Genomic DNA, 23,448 nt, shown 5'->3' on the forward strand with positions numbered 1-23,448 from the left:
AACACAAGTGGGGGAGAGGGAGAAGGCTTCCTGCCGAGCAGGGAGCCCAATGCGGGACTCAATCCCAGGACCCTGGGATCATGACCTGAGCCGAAGGCAGATGCTTAAGGACTAAGCCACCCAGGCGCCCCTCTACCCACATTTTTATGATGATATGCACATATGCCAACATTCATATTTTTTATTAAAGTGGGATCAAACTATACCTGCTATATCATAACCAGAATTTTTTTATATAACAGCATATGATGGACATCTTTGCAAAGCAATCTAGTTCTGTGCATCATGGTATGGACATACCATAATTTATTTAAGCTATTCTTCATTATTTAACATAAAAATCATTTCCAAATTTTCACTATTGTAATAATAGTAAGAATGAAGTTTACTCCACAAATTCAAACATGTAGGAAACATCACCCAACTTTCATTATTGTATTTAATTCAAATTAAATCTTACCCCAAGCCCCCATCCCATCAATAGGCTGTAGATTTCACCTCAGGTCATTATGGAGGCTCCCCCATTGAATTTCACAAAGGTGCCAAGTGTCAAAGAAACAGAGCAAAATAGAAGAGTAGGCTTCCTGGGTCTTCTAGACAACCCCTGGAGGTCACCTGAGGCTCTACTGTAGGGATTCCACCATAGCCACGTAGAAGCGCCTGCTCCCCCCACCAGGTCCTGCCACCAGGTCCTGCCACCACGCTGTACAACAAACCCGAGCCCCTGCAGATCAGTGCCCTTCTTAATCCTTGGGAAATCTTTCCCAAGGAAAGATGGAAACTGCCATCTCCCACCTCATCCTCAGAAATACTCCGCCCTCTCCCTGCTTCCCCAGCCCAATCTTTTCATGAGATTGTAAGTTGGCCAAAGAACATGAACTCAAACTGTTTTCTTTGGCCTTCTGTTTTAAACTTTTTGTTGTTGTTTGTTTTGGTCTGTTTGTTCTAGATGCCCTTTAGTGAGCAGAGAACCATCCACCACAGTCATATTTCCTGAGGCTTACAACATTATGAAACCAGACTGGCCCCTCTGGACATTTTAATTTCCTACCACTGGCTCAGTCTTCTATAAAAGAACTGGCACCTACTTTTGACCCAGCAAGCACCCTGAGACAAGCAAACATAAAGGCCTTCTCTGATGGAGGAAGGGAAAAATACAATGACCAAAATACAATAACAAGATCTTTTTTGGGTCTAGATTCTTTTAGGTACTTGTAGCAGCCAAACTACAATCTCAATACAATGACTGCTATTTTATTTGGAGCCTGGGGTGATTAACCAGAATTATGGGCATTAAGATCTCATTGCTGAGGACCCCACTTTATGAACTGAGACCAAGTTTAACAAAAGTGCAGTTGTAATCAATCAATTTCTGAATGAAATAGAGAGATACAATAAATGAGGAGAACAGAATGGATTCTGTCCCTAAGCTTCTCCACTGATAACAAGAAACATTTGTCAGAATGCCAAAAAAGTCATAAAAATTAATTAAGGAAAGGCAACTGGAGCTCTCACGGTGTATTATAAACCAGCAGGACCTGAAAGATTAAGGGAAAAAAATTCTTTTTATAAATAACAAAGACCCAGCCCCTTATCTTCACAGCAGGAGTAAACATTGGAGGTTTAGTCTCACGTTCAGATGTAAGAAATCAGCAAGGCTGCCTCAAGAGGAAATTAACTTAAAGACAGTAAGAGAAAGAGGTTCTTTCCTCATCTAGTATATTCACAGCTCCTGGGAAGGGAAAAAGGAAATAAGAAAGAAAAGGAATCCACGGCACAAAGGGCAGGCAGGCTTTTTGAAATCCTGCCCTAAGCAGTCATTTTTATAGCATTTGCAGATTCCCCAGAAAGGATATTTTCCCTCCCTAGGATGTAAGCTCAGACCTTTAAGAGTATGTTGAAGGAAGGGAAGGAGGAAGGGGTGATGAACAAGCAGATGAATCAATTCGTGGTGAGTACTTCCCAATGGTCCATTGAGGCTTCCCTCCCTCTTCTGTGGTACTTTTCACTAGGCGAGAAAGGAAAGACAGGGGTGCCTGGGCCGCGCTCATTCTGGCAGGAAGAACGCTACACACGGGCGAACGTGAAGGAGCCCCCGTGGTGAGCAGGAGCGCGGGTGCAGATGCCAGCCCCCGGACATCTCTCCTAGCCTGCCACAGACACACCTCTGTGAATAGGAGGTTAGTTAGCTGCCCTGGATGAAGGAACACACTCTACATCTAAAAAGAATGGCCTGGGATTTGCAAGGAACTGGTCAGTCTGTCTTTAGATTATCAAAACCCGATGGGAATGAGGTTTTCAGATTGGCTAGTCATTTCAAAACACTCCAGAGGAGCAGGACTTCATAGTGGTGTCTGAACAGAGAAGAAAAGGAGATTTGGGGATACTCAGGCTTTTCTGGAAAGTTCAGATGCTGGCCAAGCTTCTTGGGGAAGATGGGTGGAGTAAATCACCAAGGGAAGACAACCAGTATAAATGGAGGAAAAACAGAAACCAACCAACCAACCAGCTATAAATCTTTGCTGGTTCTCTAATTTGACCCTTTCCTCCTGAGCCACCCACTTAAAAGCCTTATCCTAGACTTTGCCCCGTTCTAAGGGCCCTTTCATGTCGGTCCCCTCCTTCCTTTAACATCTTTCCATCAAGAACATGTCCTGACCAACATCACGATCCCACTTTCTTTCCGCAGCAGCTCCTTTGACCCTCTCTGCCTCCAAGTGTTACCTGGGTGTGGAGGTCAGAACCAAGTTCTGATAGCCCTGGGAGCCTCAGGCCTGGCAATCCTGAGTCCAGCCCTGTGGAGAGTCTGTTGCCGGGGACTCCTAGGCCCAAACAAACAGCAGGAGAATTCTTGATTCAATAGCTGGCAAAAGGCTTTTTAACCCTGGGGACATTTAAGATGTGTTCCAGCATGGGCTGTAGCAAAGAACAAGACAAATCTTGGCCTGGGAAGACTGGGAGGAGAGGGGGATCTCTGATGGTCTACACAGAGAAGAGGTTTCATCTTTCTCATTGAGCTAGGCATGGCCCATGCCATGTGGAATTCCTGAGCCTGGGCAGAGGGCTGGGGGATTCCCACGCCAGAGACCATACACAGCAAATTCCCTGAGTCACACAGAGGAGGAGGAGAGTCCCTTACAAGAGAGGAAATTTCCGAACTAAGATAAATCCAAAAACCTCATGGCAATGAATCATAGCCTTCATAAAATCCTTATTCGTAGTCCCATGAGTCAGGGGAGTTCTCACAGTTAGATACGGATTATCTGGTTTCCAAGCACAGACCTTCCCAAATCATCAATTAGGTCTCAGTGAGATCACTTTAAAATTGGGTACAAGTTTTCACTGTTAAGCACCTTCTCTAATTCTAAGGATTTTGTTATATTTTTCTAAAATTTATTTAAGAACAGAGACACTATTTATTTTATATATTTTGTATACCCTTACCTATTTCTAAAACAACTTTCAGGGACTCACATCCCTGAGTGCTATTAATCTTTTTCTAGATTTTAAGGGATACTTACATTACAGAAAGTGATATGGACAGAGGAGACAGTTTTTCTTGGTGGTGGTGGTAGTGGTTGTGTTTTTTTTTTTTTTTTTCTTTTTTCTTTTTATTAACATTTAATGCATTGTTTCAGGGGTACAGGTCTGTGATTCATCAGTCTTACACAGTTCACAGCACTCACCATAGCTCATACCCTCCCCAGTGTCCATCACCCAGCCACCCCATCCCTTCTACCCACCTCCACTCCAGCAACCCTCAGTTTGTTTCCTGAGATTAAGAGTCTCTTATGGTTTGTTTCCCTCTCTAGTTTCATCTTGTTCCATTTTTCCTTCCCTTCTCCCATGATCTTCTGCCTTGTTTCTCAAATTCCACATATCAGCGAGATCATATGATAATTATCTATCTCTGATTGACTTATTTTGCTTAGCATAATACCCTCTAGTTCCATCCACATCATTGCAAATGGCAAGATTTCATATTTTGATGGCTGCATAATATTCCATTGTATATATACACCACGTCTTCCTTATCCATTCATCTGTTGATGGACATCTGGGCTCTTTCCATAGTTTGGCTATTGTGGACATTGCTGCTACGAACATTGGGGTGCACGTACCCCTTCGGATCACTACTTTTGTATCTTTGGGGTAAATACCCAGTAGTGCAATTGCTGGGACATAGGGTAGCTCTATTTTCAACTTTCTGAGGAACCTCCATACTGTTTTCCAGAGTGGCTGCACCAGCTTGCATTCCCAAGAACAGTGTAGGAGGGTTCCCCTTTCTCTGCATCCCCGCCAACATCTGCCATTTCCTGACTTGTTAATTTTAGCCATTCTGACTGGTGTGAGGTGGTATCTCATTGTGGTTTTGATTAGTATTTCCCTGATGCCGAGTGATGTTAAGCACTTTTTCATGTGTCTGTTGGCCATCTGGATGTCTTCTTTGCAGAAATGTCTGTTCATGCCTTCTGCCCATTTCTTGATTGGATTTTTTGTTCTTTGGGTGTTGAATTTGATAAGTTATTTATAGATTTTGGATAATAGCCCTTTATTTGATATGTCATTTGCAAATATTTTCCATTCTGTCAGTTGTCTTTTGGTTTTGTTGACTGTTTCCTTTGCTGGGCAAAAGATTTTTATCTCAATGAAGTCCCCATAGAGTTCACTTTTGCCCTTGCTTCCCTTGCCTTTGGCAATGTGTCTAGAAAGAAGTTGCTGCGGCTGAGGTCAAAGAGGTTGCTGCCTGTGTTCTCCTCAAGGATTTTGATGGATTCCTGTCTCACATTTAGGTCTTTCATCCATTTTGAGTCTATTTTTGTGTGTTGTGCGAGGAAATGGTCCAGTTTCATTCTTCTGCATGTGGCTGTCCAATTTTCCCAACACCATTTGTTGAAGAGACTGTCTTTTTTCCATTGGATATTCTTTCCTGCTTTGTCGAAGATTCGTTGACCATAGAGTTGAGGGTTCATTTCTGGGCTCTCTATTCTGTTCCACTGATCTATGTGTCTGTTTATTGCTAGTACCATACTGTCTTGATGATTACAGCTTTGTAATAGAGCTTGAAGTCCAGAATTGTGATGCCACCAGCTTTGCTTTTCTTTTTCAACATTCCTCTGGCTATTCAGGGTCTTTTCTGGTTCCATACAAATTTTAGGATTATTCCATTTCTTTGAAAAAAGTGGATGGTATTTTGATAGGGATTGCATTAAATGTGTAGATTGCTCTAGGTAGCATTGACATCTTCACAATATTTGTTCTTCCAATCTATGAGCATGGAACGTTTTTCCATCTCTTTGTGTCTTCCTCAATCTCTTTCATGAGTGTTCTATAGTTTTCTGAGTACAGATCCTCTGCCTCTTTGGTTAGATTTATTCCTAGGTATCTTATGGTTTGGGGTGCAATTGTAAATGGGATCGACTCCTTAATTTCTCTTTCTTGTCTTGTTGTTGGTGTATAGGAATGCCACTGCTTTCTGTGCATTGATTTTATATCCTGCCACTTTGCTGAATTCCTGTATGAGTTCTAGCAGTTTTGGGGTGGAGTCTTTTGGGTTTTCCACCTAAAGTATCATATCATCTGCAAAGAGTGAGAGTTTGACTTCTTCTTTGTTGATTCAGATGCCTTTTATTTCTTTTTGTTGTGTGATTGCTGTGGCTAGGACTTCCAATACTATGTTGAATAGCAGTGGTGATAGTGGACATCCCTACCATGTTCCTGACCTTAGGGGGAAAGCTCTCAGTTTTTCCCCATTGAGAATGATATTCACTGTGGGTTTTTTATAGATGGCTTTTATGATATTGAGGTATGTCTGGCGGTGGTGCTTTTAAATAAGTGAAGGAAGCCTCAGAATGACCACCTCAGAATAATCACAAAAGTCTATTTGGTATATATGAGCCTCTCATTAAAACCTGGCCATGCACTGCTAGTGGGCATAAAAATAGTACACCCATTGCCTTCTCTGGAAAGCAATTTGACAGCATGAATTAGGAGCCTTAACAAGTTTGTAACTAGCCATTAGCCAAGTCCATAAATTTTTAGAGATCTAGTTTATGATAATAAGCAGAAAGAGGTTATCTCAGTTATTATTATACAGCAAAGATGCTAAACACCACAATGCCGTACAAATAAGAAAATGGTTATGTAAATTATTGTACATCCGTGTGTCACGTGCCTGGTTGTACCCGCTAAGGCCTAGCACAGTGCCTTACACATGCTAAACTCTCTGTAAATACTTGATGAATTTATGACTGAATGAAATATAATGCAGTTATGAAAATGTTTTTGAAGAATATCTAATGGTATGAGGAAAACTCACACTCATAATACACTGTGAAGTAGAATAAAGAGGATATAACACATACATAGCATGATTCTATTCCTTAAAAAATAGTAAAAAAAAAAAATTGAAATGAAATGCTAATGTTAAGAGGTCAACTCTAATTGATTTATGAGTAATTTTTGTTATTAACATTTTTCGTATTTTCAAACAATTTTAAAACAGCAATCATATATTGCTATTATAGCTAGAAAAAAGAAACAAACTTTAAGATTTTGTTTTTAAGTAATCTCTATACCCAATGCAGGGCTCAAACTTACAATGCCAAGATCAAGGGTCACATGTTCTACTGACTGATTCAGCGAGGTGCCCCACAAACATGTTTTTTTACTTTTTTTTTTTTTTAAAGATTTTAATTATTTGACAGAGAGAGAAAACAAGCAGAGGGAGTGGCAGAAGGAAAGGGAGAAGCAGGCTCCCCATTGAGCAGGAAGCCTGATGTGGGGCTTGATCCCAGGACCCTGGGATCATGACCTGAGCCAAAGGGAAATGCTTAACCGACTGAGCCACCCAGGCGCGCACAAACATGCTTTTTTAAAGACCGCTCTTAGAAACTGTATTCTGATTTCTTGAATGAATGAACAATAATCTGTATTTCAAAGTCAGCTAAGCTGTGATTTGTTTACAATCAGTTCAATTGTATTTGCCTGTGTTATTCCATTCATACATAGTACTTTCAGGTAATGTGTACTATAGAAACTAATTCTCACAACATCTTTTACCACTCTAGACAACTGAGTTAATGAAAGATACCCATTAATCTCCAAAATGTCTTACATAATTAGGAAAATGAAAACATTTTTTGGTTCTCCATATTTATAAAATAGTCATTTACTTACTCATATTGGTCTAAGTTGTTTGATTTCTTTCCTGTTACATAATTACTTGGGATATAACCTTCACTCCTGGAAAGAAGGAAAATAGGTAAACTGAAATTATTTTACTGAGAGGTTATTAAAAGAAAAATTACTGCCTTTGTGAAAATATTAAAGCACTATATTACCTAAAGCTTTAAGAAAAACTAGTCAACCCCCAATAATTCAATGTATCTATAGCATCTGATGCTTTTCAAACTACTTCCTCATTTGACCTTCCCTAAAATTCTGAGGTAGGCAGGCACAACTGTCCCCACTTCCTGATGGGGAAACCAAGGCTTGGAAAGATTCAGGGACTTTCTCCAGGTCCCAAAGCTAGCCAGTAACAGGGCCAGAACTTAAAATCTGACCTTATGATAGGTTCAGAGCCCTTCCTAATATTCCATGATGCTTCTCCTGAATTCACAATTTCTTGGGATGTTTGAAAGAAATCACGATTTCAGAAAAGTTAAAGTGTCAGATAAAAGTACCCATCTTGCCAATACTCCAACAGTCCGTGTAGAGTACTATTTCACGGAGGGTAATCCCTGACCTCTACATCAGCATCATCTGGAGCACTTGCTAAAAAGGTGAATTCTTGGATCATACCCCAAGAGAACTGAATGAGAAGGCCTATGTGAAGCCAAGGAAACTTCAGTTTTACCCCAGATGACTCTTACACACATTACCGTTGAAAAAGCCCTCATACTTGAAGTTTGCTAGAGAAAATCTCAAATGCTCACAAACAAAAAGAAAACTGTGTCAAATGAGGGCTCTTTTCATTTGATTTGGAAATCATTTCAAAATGCATACATACATCAAAACATCATGATGTACACCTTAAACATATGTAATTTTTTATTTGTCAATCATACTTCAGTGAAACTTAAAAATTTTTTAAATAAAAAAGGAAGCAATCCTAATAGGTAGAATCTTGGTAGGAGTCAAGATTTTAGTGTAAAATAAAAGACATGTGTATAAAATTTTAAAAATTGAGTAAAATCCTTGTAATCTTAAATTTGAATTTGAACTATTAGTAGGAACTCATAATACACACACACACACACACACAAGTACATATATGTAGCTCTGCTGCACCGAGAAAGGCCCAGAAACAAAGACACTCTAGGAGTAATTAGAATCCTAGCACCCCAATTGTTGTCCAAACACTATCTCACTAAAAGGAGCCAGCATTCCTTGGAAAAATGGCACATTGAAGGTTTGGCCAGGAAAAAATACCAGATGAACTTGAGCTGTCTTATTTTACCCAGAAAGCAAGGAAACTAAGAAAGATTAAAGAGGTCCCAAACCAGCTACCACTGACCTAAGATGGGTCAATTCAATCAAAAAGAATAATGACTGCAATGGTTGCGATATGCATCCATAATAACCCTTAAAACAATTATTGGTTACCATTGTTATCACTGATAAGGTGAGGAGGCTCAGTCATCAACCCATCATTCTGAAAATTGGTAAAAGGAAAAAATCAAACATTTCTCTTGCCTTTGCTGCACAAACCAAATGAACTGATTGATGAGATAGTTCTTCTCTAGAGAATTAATAAATACAGACAGAATGCAGAGTTAGAAAATCACCATCTTACAATCCCTAATGAAATAATGGATCTAAGCAGTAATCACTAATGAATGCCAAAATCATTAGGTGAAACCCTGATGAAGAACTTTATCATCACCTGGACCACTGAGCAATCTTCACATCATTAGAAGTGGGACAACCAGATATCAATTTCTAATGTGATCAAGCCTCTAGACTACAATTTATAGGAAATATAGGACACAGAGACACATTAAATGATACCATGTGAAAGCAATTAGGTTAATCTAGATTATGGCTCATTTCGTAGGGTAAATGATCTGGTTTCATCAATAAATCAAACTTCGAAAAAAAAAAAAAGAAGGATGGGGACTGTTGTAGAATAAGAGACATATCAGCCAAGCCAAAATGCAGTATCTGGACCTTATTTTAATCTTAATTAAGTTGCATAAAAACATCTTAGAGCTAATCAGGGGAAAATGGAATTATGTAATTGGTACCATCCTTAGACCAGAGGGGCCCCTGCCATGACCTCACACTTTCAAGAGCATGCTAAAGTCCATGTTCCCTTAGCCCTCTTCTAGACCATCACCTGGATAACTAGGACCCCCCAAATTCTCTGTCCATTGCTAAGGCCAACACAGACCTTTCCACCTTATACTCTGAAAAGCAAATTATGCTGGTTACGTGCAACTCCTTCTAGCCCAAGTCCAAGGAGTGGCCAAGTTGGGGAGTGGCTTCTGCCAGCGATGTGGACAGAGCTTGTCCGTATGGCTGGGAAATCCACATGGTGCATGTGGGATGGAGCTGGGGTAGAAGGGAATGAGAGGACCTCAGAGAGCCAGCCCTCCATGCACTGTCACATTCTGGCATGGGACTCTAATTCAAACCTTGCTTCCTTGTCATTTTGAAGGTGTGTTTGTTAAGTTAGAGGATAAATGTTATTTTATTTACCAGTTTGTAAGCTTGACTTAGGGCTTCAAAATATTTAGATAAATGATATGTGCGCTTTCATTTATACTCTTCCTCCAGTCCTGAAAATGTTAGGGTAAAGTCTATAGATGGTATTTTTTTAATTATTATTAAGTATGATAATGACATAGCAGTTGTTTAAAAACATCTTTAGTAGTTAGATTCAGAGGTAAAATGACAGAATGATTTGAATTTACTTTTAAATACTCTAAAAAAAAAAAAAAACAATTGGGAGGATTGGTAAATCAGTCCAGAAGTGAAGTGAGGAATAGAGAATTGGAATTGGGAGATGGGGCAAGGAGGTGAGAAAGCAGATTTGGAGGGAAGGTATGCTCTGGCCAGGACAAAAAGTCCTCTTCTTTTTATCCACAGGAACTCAGAATATAAGCAGGATTATATTTCAGAGGTAAACACAGGATATAGTCTCTTTAATGAAGCCTAAAAGATACTCATCCCCTACGTTTATCCATATTTACTAATCACTTACCAAATAATAAAGTTGAAAGGACTGTTCCTTTAAATCCAAACTTATCTTGTCTAAATAATGCTTGTTTTTAAATTTCTTTCTTTTTTTTTTTAGATTTTATTTATTTGAGAGAGAGAAAGAGCATTCGCATGCTAGCGGGGGGTAGGGAGGAGGGCAGAGGTGGAGAGAGGGGAAAGAATCTCAGACTCCATACTGAGTGCAGATCCCAACGCAGGGCTTGATCCCACAACCCTGAGATCATGATTTGAGCCGAAACTGAGAGTCAGACGCTTAACAATCTGAGCCACCCAGGCACCCCATTTTAAAAATTCTTGCATTTATGTGTATATATGTATTTTATACATGTATTATATATATATATACACACACACACACACACATGCACATATGTGTGCACCCGCACACACACAGACACACACATTCTCTCTCTTAGAAAAATGTAAGATTACTTACCTCAGGGGAAAAAACCTAAAATGTCATTCTCCCAAGATCAAAATAATCTAATTAAACAAATAATGAATGAGAAAGAGACCAATGTAATGCATTCTAATTTCTGGAAAGAAGTAGTTGATCCATTTGCATTTATTGAGTCATTACTAAGAATACATTGTGTTACTGCAAAGTAATAATGTGTACTTTGATTTACTGTTGACTGAACTAGTCTCATTACATAATAGTTAGACTCAGCACTCAGCCCATAACTCCCACCCACCCGCTGTGTGTCATACACAGAGGGGATACTTACCCGTATTTATCTCTTGCTCTCCACCAATGAACATCATTCTTTTCTAATATAATATACTCTTGGCCTCTCTCTAATCTGAGATCATGTGCTTCTGTTGCTTGGAAATCATACATGGCTACAACGATTTCTTCACTGTTGTCTTCTTCAGGTGGAATTGGTGGGGGAGGCCTTCGCTAAGAAAAGGAGACAACATATGAAGATGTAGTCATTCTCTTTGAAACTGGATGTGAAGCAAAACACTAAATGACTCACACACCACCAGAGAATAAAGTGGAAACCTCAAGTCCACCTAATACAATCTGGGGAACCCTCCCATGACTTTGATGATATTGGTGCTACCGGACTTCTCATGGGTTTCAGAATATAGGGCATGAGCAAAAACCCTCTTTAAACATCAAAGAGCCTCTGCTCGGTGTCAGGGCTAGCCTTCCAGGGTTATGTGAGTAGAAACCAAAGGACTAAAGGTGGACCCACCATTCCAGGGGCCTGCAAAGGGGAAAAGACACATTAGAGAGTGAGTCTTTTATCGGGTCTCCTCTCAATCAGAGCATTTTGCACTTCTTTGTGCCTACTATGTGCAAGGCACGCACCTACTACCTAGCACACTTTTTCTTTTATTCTTAATACTGATTCTATGAAATAGAGGGTATAACTCCCATTTTACAACTGAGGAAACAATGGTTTAAGTAATCCACCCAAAGTCACTTATACCAGATTCACACGGGGTACTATCTGAGTCCCAAGTACATGTGTTTCCAACCATACCCCACTCTTCAAAGGCATATCATTAAATCACTGAATTCACTTTTTTGACATAATACTGTGGTCGTAAGACTGAAATATTCCTTTAAAGTCCCATACCTTTTTTACAGTTCTTGAAGCCAAAATATAAGCAAAATGCCAGATGAAGAGAGGGCCCCAGTGATAATCTGTGATATAGTTAAATTAATATTATTTGATACCAAAAAAAATTTAAAAATCCTTAGCATATTGGTTTCTGATATGATATGGTGGGGAAGGGGGACAGAATCATGTGAATGAATATAAACTTACTTATTAAAACTGTAAATATTTCCAAAAGGTAAAGACCACCTACCTTCTTTTTTTCTGGTGCTGGAGGTAATGCTTTTTTTATACCTGAAAATGACAACAAAAATAGGTCAAAATGCCATCTTCCAACGATTGAAAGTTTTAACAAAAAGTGAAAACACATAGATGAGAAATCTACTTGGACTCTCTCATTCTGGTACATGTTGCTTATATCACTATTTCAGAGAAGAATTTAAAATGCTTTCGAAGCTGGTTTGTTTTCTGCCTTCCTGAGCAGACTAAAAATGCCAGAGGGATTGGGGCCATGTCTTATTCTTGGTAAACAAGTGAGACTACGACAAACTAAAAAGCTTACACTCGGCAAAGGAAACCATCAACAAAATGGAAAGGCAGCCCACAGAAGAGGAGAAAACACTTGCAAATCACATATCTGATAAGGGGTTAATATCCAAAATATACAAGGAACTCCTATAACTCAATAGCCAAAAAACTCAAATAACTCAATTAAAAATGTTGCAAAGGACCTGAACAGACATTTTTCCAAAGAAGACAGTCAGATGGCCAATAGCTACATTACGAGATGCTCAACATCACTCACCATCAGGGAAATACAAATCAAAACCACAATGAGATATCACCTCATAATTGTCAAAATGACTATTATCAAAAACACAAGAGGTAACAAATGCTGGGAGAGTGTGGAGAAAAGCCTCGTGCACTGTTGCTGGGAGAACACAGTATGGAGGTTCCTCAGGAAATTAAAAATAGAACTACCATATGACTCAGCAATCCCACTTCTGGGTATATATGCAAAGGGAAGGAAAGCAGTACCTTGAAGAGATATCTGCACTTCCACATTCATAGCAGCATTATTCACAACAGCCAAGGTATGAAAACAACCTAAATGTCCATCAACAGATGAAATGATAAAGAAAATGTACTGTGTGTGTGTGTGTGTGTGTGTGTATATATATATAATGGAATGTTATCTCGCCTTTAAAAAGAAGGAAATCCTACCATGTGCAACAACATGGATGAACCTGGAAGGTATTATACTAAGTGAAATAAGCCAGACAGAAAAAGGACAAATACCACATGGTTTCACTTATATGCGGAATTTAAAATTAAAAGAAAAGTCAAACCCAAGTAACAGAGAGTAGAAAAAGTAGTTGCCAGGAGATGGGCGTTGGGGAGAGGGAGATAGAGATGTTGGTGGAGGGCACAACTTTTCACTTTTAAGATGAATAAGGCCTGAGAGTCTAATGTATAACGTGGTGACTCTAGTTGGTAACACTGTAATGTATAACTGAAATGTACTGAGAGTAGAACTTAAATATTCTCACACATATACACCAAAAGGTACACATGTGAGGTAATAGATGTCTTAACTAACTTCACGGGAAGAATCCTTCCCCAATGCATCAGTATGCCAAATCATCACACTGTACACTTTAAATATCTTACAATTTTATTTGCTAATTGTACCTCAATAAAGCTGAAAAGAAAAAAGCTGCTGATGGTGCCACATTAAGCTCATGCTTTTAATAGAGTCATTTTGAGCAGGCTTCCATATTGTGATAAAAGCTCTTGAAAATAGACCTTTTGATTCCATGAGATGGCCCCACTGCTAAATAAACATAATTATTCATACAAAATACACCCACCCTACATTTACACGGTGCTAGAAGGTGTAAAGGTTATAGTTAACCAACATCAGAATCAAAACCAAGTCACTTTCACACTATACCAATAGTATGTATATCCTGCACATAATATAATTATAAAATAAATACTTACTACTTTCAAAAAGGTTATATTTTTCACATCCAGGTGCTAATTTTTCAGTTTGTCTGCAACACTGATAACTTCCGTCTGCCCAAAATTTAGGATGATATTTAATCATAATATTATTGTTGTTCTTTATTTCTGTAATTCATAGAAACATTAAATGATTAGTGAGATAAAACAGATGACAGAACATTTTGTAGGTAACACTGTCAATCATTCTCTATTTCTCAGATATTACGTTTATTATGAAAACACCTTCATAACATCATACAACCCAGCATTCAGAAAATCCATATGGTTCTCTTCCACCTTATTTTGATGAAGCATCCTTGTTAGCAGAAGTGACCTCTGCTGTACCATGATGGATAAACACACAAGTCAGCCCACACCATTCTGTTCTGCAGAAGAAGGGATGAGGACTGTGCAGAACAAATCACCCATTGAGACACTCTACGCATAAGTCATCATCCACACCAAATGTTGACTACATAGGCCATTTCTTAGAAAATAAAATTCTATTATCATAAAAGCCCAGTGCTTTCTCATCTTTAAATGTTTTAGGCATTAAATGAAAGCATGCATTTTTTAGAAACCACGTGCATACTACTAGAAGGAATCAGATTATAAAAGAGGAAGTTGTCTTCATCATGTATCACAATAGCAGAGGGTCCTCAGAGAAACACTTATTGTAGATTAAAAGATTAAAAATGCAAGATACATTAGCCATATTTCTCTTCTAGTGATAACAATGTTATATCCTAAAATTATGTACAGTTAATATTTCATTATGAGTTTTACCTTCTTTTAACTTCTTCACCCACCGGTCCCTGCTTTGTGCACTAGGTGCAAAAATGTAAAGTGTGTTAGCATCATGAACAACCTAAAATAAAACAAAAGATGGAATAGGTAGAAATACTTAGACACAGCACTTCTGTCTAGCACAGAGCCCTTGGTACCAGAGGCATCAATAAATGATTCTGAAATGATCAAATAAAAGTCAATTACTTTGGATCCAAAGAACCTACATTCCTTTCTTACAACAGCATATCTATTTCTTCATGTCTACATCAAATCGGATACACATTTTGCAAAGGACTGCGTTTTTATAGAGGAAAAAATAGAGAGGCCAAGATGCTTCACGAATCTTATTTCTTGCGATCTAATTAACTGAAGATCCTTAAGTAAATTTGGTGTAGCAGGGATTACTCTAATCTAGCATTTTTCTGAATATTTTACATGAATGGACTACTCTGTCAGTGTCATTGCTATACCTTCCTTTTGCCACTATAACTTTATTAAACACTATCCCAACTCTAGACTGTGTACTTTACAGACATTAACTCAGTTAATCCTACCATTAAGGTATCAGTATTTACATTTTACAGAGGAGGAGACTAAGGCTGATCCCCAGACCTTCCCCTCCTGTGTACCTCCATACGGCACCATTTATACAGAACACACGGCATATGGTGCCCCCTAATGCTGTGCTACGTAACCTGCCCATCTCATCTGGCTGGCAATCCAGAAAACCAGGATCCTGACTTCAGAGCCCGAACTGTGAACCACAATGCCTCTTTTAGAGGTAACTCGTGGTGAGCAATTAAAGCCTTATTCTTAGTATTTTTAATATTAGTAATAAAATTCAGCCTGGGAAACTAACCCAAGAATTTTGTCTTTGGTCTGTCACTTTACCTTTGGTCACAGTCACAAGGCAGAAACACCCTGACTGGCTAAAAAGAAATAGAAGGCTAGAAACCTCCCTTCTGACACAGAAAGACAAATACTGCATGATCTCACTCTATGTGGAATCTAAAATAGTCAAATTCATAGCAGCAGAGAGAGTGGCGGTTGCCAGGGACAGGGAGGAGGGGTAAATGGGGAGATGTTGGTCAGAGGGTACAAAGTTTCAGTTAAGCAACATGAATGAGTTCTGGAAATCTAATGTACAGCACGGTGACTACAGTTAACAGTACTGTATTGTATACTTGAAATTTGCTACGAGGGTAGGTCTTAAGTGCTCACACACGGGAAGGAAAGAAGAAGGAAGGAAGGAGGGAAGGAGGGAAGGAAGGAAGGGGGAGGGGGAAGGGGAAGGGGGAAGGACGGAAGGAGGGAAGGAGGGAAGGAAAGGAAGGGAAAAAGAAAGAAAATGCTAATTATGTGAAGTCATGGATACGTTAATCACTCAACTGAGATCATCTCATAATGTACACATATATCAAAACATCAAGTTGTACATCTTAAATATACACAATTCCTATGTGTCAACTGCACCTCACTAAAGCTGACAAAACATTTTATTTTTTACCAACCACCAAAGCAATGGCAGGAAACTGTAATGTTGAATAGTAAGCATGACTAAAAGCCCAGAATTATGCTGTGGCAAAAAAACATGCCAGCTTACCTGAAATGGATATTTATTTTGGCAGGGAATAACACCCTCATCATTCTTCACTATTTCCACACACTTGATTTTTGAAACATCAATAAATCCCTTTCTGTATTTTTTCTGTTAAAAGAAAAACAAAGGGAGGCAATCATAACAAGAAAAAATGTTATTAATAGAAATATTTGTTAATGAAATCACTGATTCAAAATACTACAGTTTTCTTAATAATTACCTAAATCATGTTTCCATTTATTGTCAAAACTGTTCAAAATACTAACATTGTGAGAACTGTAATAAAATAATAATATTATTATATAAAAAGTAATTATTTCTGTTTATTTCTAAAGATGAAATTTTCCTATCCTGCCCCCAAAACACTTTTTTGCCCCTAAAACTCCCTTTTATTGTCACCTTCCCCTTTCAGACATATATCTTTTCAATTTCTTCAACATCTTGTTGACAGCACTCCATCCCCACTCCCTCACCCCACCAAAATAGCATCAAAGACCAAACCAAGCAAAACTCCAGGTACTTGAGGGGGCACTCAGTCAGTTACACCTCTGACTCTCGGTTTCAGCTCAGGTCATGATCTCAGGACTGTGAGAGCAAGCCCCACATAAGGCTCGGTGCTCAGCATGGAGTCTGCTTGAGATTCTTTCCCTCTCCTTCTGCCCCTCCCCCCTGCGTATGCGCTCTCCCTCTCTCTCTTTCTCTCTCTCTCCCTCCCTAGCTCTAAAATAAATAAATAAAAAATAAAAATAACCTTAAAAAAAAAAAAGAACTCCAGGTACTTGAACAAAGATGCAAACTCTAGCCAGTTACTTTTTTCTCCTGCAACACAGATAACTCAGGAGGATTTGAGGTGGACTTAAGGTATTCGCATAAAACTTCCATTCAGATTCTATTGTTGGATATTCTACTCTATTTCTCTATTCCCCTCTCTCTTTCTGCTCACTGAACTTCTGCCTGCAGCAATTAACTAAGGACACATCAGGACCTCCCTCCACCCTGAAGCATAGTAATCTCATACCCGAAAATTCATCAAAGGGAAAAATCTAAAAGAAAACAAAGTAGCATGTGCCAACATAAGTTGATAAAATACACCCATTAAAAACCATTACAAATACAATGTAGAAATAAAAAAGGTTCACTGAATAATACTAACTGATATATTCCACACAAAAAGCTGTATAAAGACTTAAGTTATCTTTGGGAAGAGGATGGTAGATATTCATATGATAAAGAATAGAAGGAAAAGCAGAGAAATGAAGAACACTGTAATATTTGGGGTGACCCAGCTACCTCCTGGCTCTGGTCATTCAAAATTGCTTCACTGAATATTCTAAAATTGTCCTCTGGTCACAACCTTTGAGCCCCCTGTCCTGCTCTCAGGAACCTGCTCTGCATTTTTACTGTCACCATAAGACTTTCAGACCTGCCCACTTTCCCAGGCCACCAGCTCCCATCTGACAGCTGACTAGACTCTTCTGGAGGTCATTTCACCATAGTATCTTCTTTCTTCTCTCTCTTCCCTCTCTCCCCCAACCCCTTCATGAGTCCTACATATCTCTTGACAATTTTGTCAGTGACCAGTTCTATCTACACCCACCCTATTCCTTCATACCTGGCTGCAGAAAGTCAACGATAATCCTAATTTCTTCTCTATGCTTCCCCAGGCCTTGACTGCGGCTCCTCACCTCCTTTGAGAGAACCCGGTGGCCTCCATGGAGAACACCAGTCTTATCAGAACTACAAACCTTTCCCATTCCCTTCATCCCAGGAGACGTGCTCCCTCACTGCTTTATGAAGAAGAGAACAGCCTTCCCACGAGCACACCCTCCAACTTCTTCCCTCTAGAAATCAAAAGCATTCTAAGATTTATCTTTTTTTTCTTCTCTTTCATCCTGTCTCTTGGAGAAGTTAAGGATACTGCAGCTCAGACAGGTTAAATATATTCATCAAGGACCCCAACTGACCCCAAAGCCCAGTGGGCCCCTGGGATAACCAGGCTGCAAACAAGTAACAGCATTAATGCAGCTAAGTCCCCAAGCGGGGCAACAAGGATTCCGAGCATGGACTAAGCTTCAGCCAGGGTAGACAGAAGAACATTATCCCCAGCCGTGCTTTTTTGAGGAACTTCCTTCTACCTATAGACACATTCGGGCCTCTCCCATCCATACCAAGAACCCTTCTTCTGGCCCTGCTATTGCCCTCGCTTTCCTCTTCCCTTCCTGAAAGAGAAGATGCTTACATCCTCAGCCTTCATTTCCTTCCCGCCCACTCCTCCTCCTTAGCCACTTGCCAACTACATCCACCTCACCACAGCCTGCTAAGCTGGTATCAAAAATGTCACCAGGGACCAAACCCAACAGTCTTTCCTCAACTGTCATCCACTCACACCTTTATGAGGCATCTGAAAGTGCCACCACTCTCTTCTCCCTGAGTGGCCTTGACTTTGGGTCATCCTGGTTTTTCCTACTCTCCCTTCCCTTCAGGGTTCCACAGACAACACCTGTCCTGTGTCAGCAACTGTGTCAAGGAGCACAAGGTCAAGATCAGGGAAGCTTGGGGCGCCTGGGTGGCTCAGTTGGTTAAGATCAGGGAAGCTCACTTCCTGAGCAGACAGCTCAACTGTTAATGCCATTCAATCCTCACAAACTCTGTGAGGTAAACATGACCAGACACATTGTACAGAGAGAAGAATCAAAAATTACTTGCCCAAGACAGACAGTATTTATGAAACTGTATATTAAAAAGATGCTCATGGACACAGAGGAGTTGAAGCTTCAATGCCAATTCTGGAAGAGAAATTCTGGGATGTGACAGGGAGGAACTGAACGGCACATGACAGGGAAGGAGGAGAAGCACATACGAAGAAAAACATAATCCAGAATGACCTCAGTTGCCTCATATGTAAAATGGGAATAATAACAGCTATGAGAATTAAATGAGTTGTATTTGCCAAGTGCTTAGAATAGTGTCTGGCCTAGAATATGATATCAGTAAGTGTTGGCTACATAAAATAAATAAGTAGCAAAAAAAAAAAAAAAAGACCAGTGTGGCTGAAGCACAGGGTGCTTGAGGCAGGATGGAAAGATGAGCAGGGCCAGCCTGTAAAGAACCTGCTGCACAGTGGTAAGAGGTCTGGTCAGACAGAGCCACCTGCCCCGTTCCTGAGGCCTGTGACAGTTAATGGGTGGAAGAAATTGCCAGAGCACCATCCTCCTATTAACAAGTCACACATGTTCACTGTAGAAACCTTAGTAAATACTAACAGCACAAAGAGAATCAAATGACCCTTAATCTCCCAACCTTGGAGAAAATCACTATTGACATCATGGCATTCTCCCGACATTGGTCTCAGGGGTCATTTATCACCTGCCAGCTCTCTTAGCCCTTGAGCAGGAGGCTATATATGGTCTGTTTCCAAGATACCCATCTCCACCCACCACCTGCCCCTGCTATTAAATGCAGCTGTTAAATGCAGGTCAATCTATACTGGAAAATTTAGGATAGCCTGTATACTGGGTTGACTTATGCCCCCTAAATTCATGTTCTGGGACATACAATCTATTCATGTACTGTACGAATATTGGGGTTTGCAGATAAAGGTTCAAATATAAGCTGCTCATGCATGATTTTATCTAGCCCACTAGCAAACGCTGATCAGACACCAAGCACAGCATTGTGTGTTGTAGCTGCAAAATTTTGCAAGGGGGGGCTCCTGGGTGGCTCAGTTGTTTGAGCGACTGCCTTCGGCTCAGGTCATGATCCTGGAGTCCCGGGATCGAGTCCCGCATCGGGCTCCCTTCTCGGCGGGGAGTCTGCTTCTCCCTCTGACCCTCCCCCCTCTCATGCTCTCTCTCTCTCAGTCTCTCTCTCAAATAAATAAATAAAATCTTTAAAAAAAAAAAATTATGCAAGGGGTCTGGGGGTCTCCCTAAGAGCAGTTCACAATAATATATTGGGTGGAAGGAGAAGAAGGGAATGATTCACAATCAGAGAATGATGAACTCATGTGAACTCATGGTGTTTACAGAGTGGGGCACGGACTGGACCAGAAGAAGCTGAGGAAGTTTCAGGGAGGAAGTACCGCTTTGATTTGGTTTCTAAAGGGTAAGTAGGAGTTTTCTTATAAAGTAGAGAAAAAAATTCCAGGCAGCAGAGACAACAAAGCGCTCATTTAGGCAACAGGAAAAAATTCATGTGGCTCAGAGTGGTTCAGGGGAAGTGTAGGAAATGACACCAAAAAGGTTATTTGGGACCAAATTAGGAAGATGCCTATATGCCAGACTTAGGAGTTTGGAAGAAGTGCTGTACTGGGGTTTGCTTTTGAAATCGTTAATTATTAATGGCAGGGGGATGAATGGATAGACAGGGAGGCTGGCCAGGAGCCTGCTGCAGTTGTTCAGGTGAGGGATGACAAGGTCATGAACCCAGTCGATGGCAGTAAATCAGGTGAGGAAAGCAGGGATGCCAGAACATTAGAAGAGAGAGTCCACATAACTCTGGCATCAATTAAATGTGGGGATTAAGAGAGAGGAAGGAGTTAGGAAACCTCAGGGATTTTGAGTCTGAGTGACCAGTAGACCCCAACACCATGAATCACCACAGGGAACACAGAAGAATCAGGTTTGAGATAATGTTGGGAAATGTTTTTTGAGTTGACTATTGGACAACCCACTGGGAATGTTTGAAGGGAATTGACAATATGAGGCTCGTACTCAGCAATGCTTATCACTTTCTTTATAGTAAAGAGAATTCTGCCTTTCTCAACACATATGTTGTGTATATATAGTAGAATCTTATTCTAGCCACATCTCAGGGAACCCTAGGAGGTCAGGCAAGGTCGAGGAAGAGACTTGCCATAGGGATCCCTAAGAGTTACTGAAAGAGCCATGTGCCTGCCCCCTTAACACCTGGTCTTTGCACTCTGGTGAATCAAGAGTTAACACTGAGAAGGGACATAGAACATATAGTTTTTTCTCCATTCAGACTATTTAACATTTCTTCAATAGGAAAATTACTTCATGATTACTGAAGTATGCTATACATTATTGTTACTATTGTGGCCCAAGGAGAAATATCCAAGGTCATTATATGTTTCATGTGAAGTTTCCCTTTTATTTCTACAGGCTTCACCCTGCCCACCAAACTGAAAATCACAATTAAGCCAAGACATCACCTTACTCATGTTTGAGTCATCCAAGCTGAAAAATCTACCTGGCACTTAGCAGATGTTCATTAAACAGTGTGCTGAGCCAGTCTGCAAAGAAGTATGCATGACACTCTGTGTGTATGTGCATGTGTGCGTGTGTGGGTGGGTCTAACACAGGATATGTATCTCTCCTCTCTTGCATATACTCTATATACTCTACCAAACTTGAAAATGAGTTAAGTATTTGCCATTTTACACATTTCTAAACCAGCACAAATGGGGAAACTAGATCTAGATGAACTATAACTTGCTTAAAACTCCGTATCAACTGAATGGCAGAACTGGGAGGTAAATGCAAGAGATCCTATCCCCCAGGAAGTCTTTCAAGGTACCCTGTTTTCCTTTAATTTCCAGAATACTCAGTATTTTAAGAATATCAATATCAATCCTAAATTAATGAAGTAACATTTTTTCTAAACATATACAAGCATTTGTTGGCCCCAGGTAAATGTGGGAAGTCAGCCATTTATCTTCAGGACACCCTGTGTCCTCCTTCTACACCCTACTCCCCAGGCCTCTGAGTCCCCATTAGGCACAGTGAAAGACCTACCATAATTTTCCTCCAATATTGCAAATGATCCCTCCCCTTTTCCCCATCACAGCTTTTATTCCTAATGTGGCTATCCCCAGCTGCATGCCACAGAAGAAACTTGCTGGATGAAATCACCCTTGCATTGCAATAGGATCTCAGGAAGGGGGCAGGAGCTGTGGAAACAGGGCGACCCTGTGTCCAGACTCTGCTTTGCCACTTAGAAGGTGTATGGCCTAGGGCAAGTTCTGTCCCCTCCCTCTCAGTTCCCTTGTCTGCAGGACAGGACACTACTATTCATTCTGCTAAGCTTTCAAGCAGCAATAAAGATAACGCACACAGGTACTTAGCACAGTGTCTGGCATATGAAGTCGCTCCCTAAATGCAGCATTTGCTATTAATTAGTTTTCACAACAACCCTGGGAAGTTGTTATGAAACTGATCATATGAGCAGTTACAAGACCGGCTAAGAGGCTAAGCCACAGATTGAACCCAGAGCTCTCAAAAACACTAAAGCGTTTACCTGACTCCAGGTCTCTCAAGCTGGAATATTTTTGGACTCTTATAAAAAATAAAATTATCTTATGTCAACATCTAACACTTGTAGAGCACTCACTATGAATCAGGCACTATGTGAACCTCTGCACGTGGATGACTCAATGAACCTTCACAGCATTGTATGAGAACTCTTGTCATCCCATTTAACAGATGAAGAAATCAAGGCTTAAAGGGTATAATTAACCACCAAAAGTCCCACAATAAACCGGGATTTGAACTCGTCTAATTCCAATCTTGAATTCTTAAGTGGCACACACACTTGAGTAACTTGGTATCACTTAACTAAGGACACACATAAAATGAGTGGAAATTTCTAATGCTTATACCTCTTAATACCTATAAGACAAAAGCTAGTTCACAAATTAAACACAAATGAAATTATATAAAAAATAAGATTTACATGAACGTTACCTGAATGTGATGGATGGGTGTTTGCTGGAGTTGAATTTCTGTCCCTAAGCCAGTTCTTTTGGAACCTACAAGCTTGCATTACTGTGGGCTATGGGACAATCACTTCCACCCTTTCTCTCAATTTCAACTACAGGGAACCTCTGCTTTTGTACATACAGCACCATGCTAGCATTAGGCCTCCATCTGGCACACTAAATTGTTCAGTGTTCGATCAGCCACTTTCTTTCTCAATAGGCCACAACAATTAAAACATCTTAAATGTAAACCCAGAGATGGGAAATGGGCTGCTGACATGGCACATTCAGTGACAAGGAACTACCCAAAAAATATAGACAAAAAGTGTGTGTGTATACCCATATATGTAACATATAATATCATACATATGTATGGACACACAGGTTATATTTCTGGGGGAGTTGTGTAAAATATTGCCATCAAACTAAGAACAGAAAATTCAAAATTCCTAGAACCTGCAGTCCTCGGCAGATGCGTAGCACCAAAGTTGCTGTTAACATTCACTGCATTCCATCAGGACAGTTCCTTCATTCAGCCA

General features: G+C 40.0%; 1 protein-coding gene and 1 long non-coding RNA gene across 9 annotated transcripts in view; one reads left to right on the top strand and one right to left on the bottom strand.

The window, feature by feature from the left end:
• The window catches only part of LOC135363589 (uncharacterized), an 85,648-nt gene that overhangs the window by 30,552 nt on the left and 31,648 nt on the right, over positions 1–23,448 (top strand). For 2 of the 3 annotated variants that reach the window (XR_010409392.1, XR_010409390.1), the window contains exons 6-7: positions 20,219–20,295; positions 21,315–22,227. This is a non-coding gene — a long non-coding RNA (uncharacterized LOC135363589). Of the gene's footprint in view, positions 1–20,218; positions 20,296–21,314; positions 22,228–23,448 lie in introns of those variants that run through there. The other variant, XR_010409391.1, reaches the window with a different exon arrangement.
• TEC (tec protein tyrosine kinase) overlaps positions 1–23,448 on the bottom strand; it is a 137,965-nt gene that overhangs the window by 20,070 nt on the left and 94,447 nt on the right. For all 6 annotated transcript variants that reach the window (XR_010409388.1, XM_045881188.3, XM_064584445.1 and 3 more), the window contains exons 3-8: positions 16,195–16,299; positions 14,589–14,670; positions 13,800–13,928; positions 12,049–12,089; positions 10,953–11,125; positions 7,180–7,245 (exon numbers count right to left, since the gene is read on the bottom strand). Coding sequence is in view for 5 of the 6 variants with exons in the window: in XM_045881188.3 (XP_045737144.1) it covers positions 7,180–7,245; positions 10,953–11,125; positions 12,049–12,089; positions 13,800–13,928; positions 14,589–14,670; positions 16,195–16,299 (596 nt within the window). In the remaining variant the exon portion in view is untranslated. The remainder of the gene's footprint in view (positions 1–7,179; positions 7,246–10,952; positions 11,126–12,048; positions 12,090–13,799; positions 13,929–14,588; positions 14,671–16,194; positions 16,300–23,448) is intronic.

Source organism: Mirounga angustirostris, unplaced genomic scaffold (assembly GCF_029215605.1).
Source record: "Mirounga angustirostris isolate CCGP_5_RB_7025 unplaced genomic scaffold, mMirAng1.0.hap1 SCAF_2, whole genome shotgun sequence".
Lineage (NCBI taxonomy): Eukaryota > Metazoa > Chordata > Mammalia > Carnivora > Phocidae > Mirounga > Mirounga angustirostris.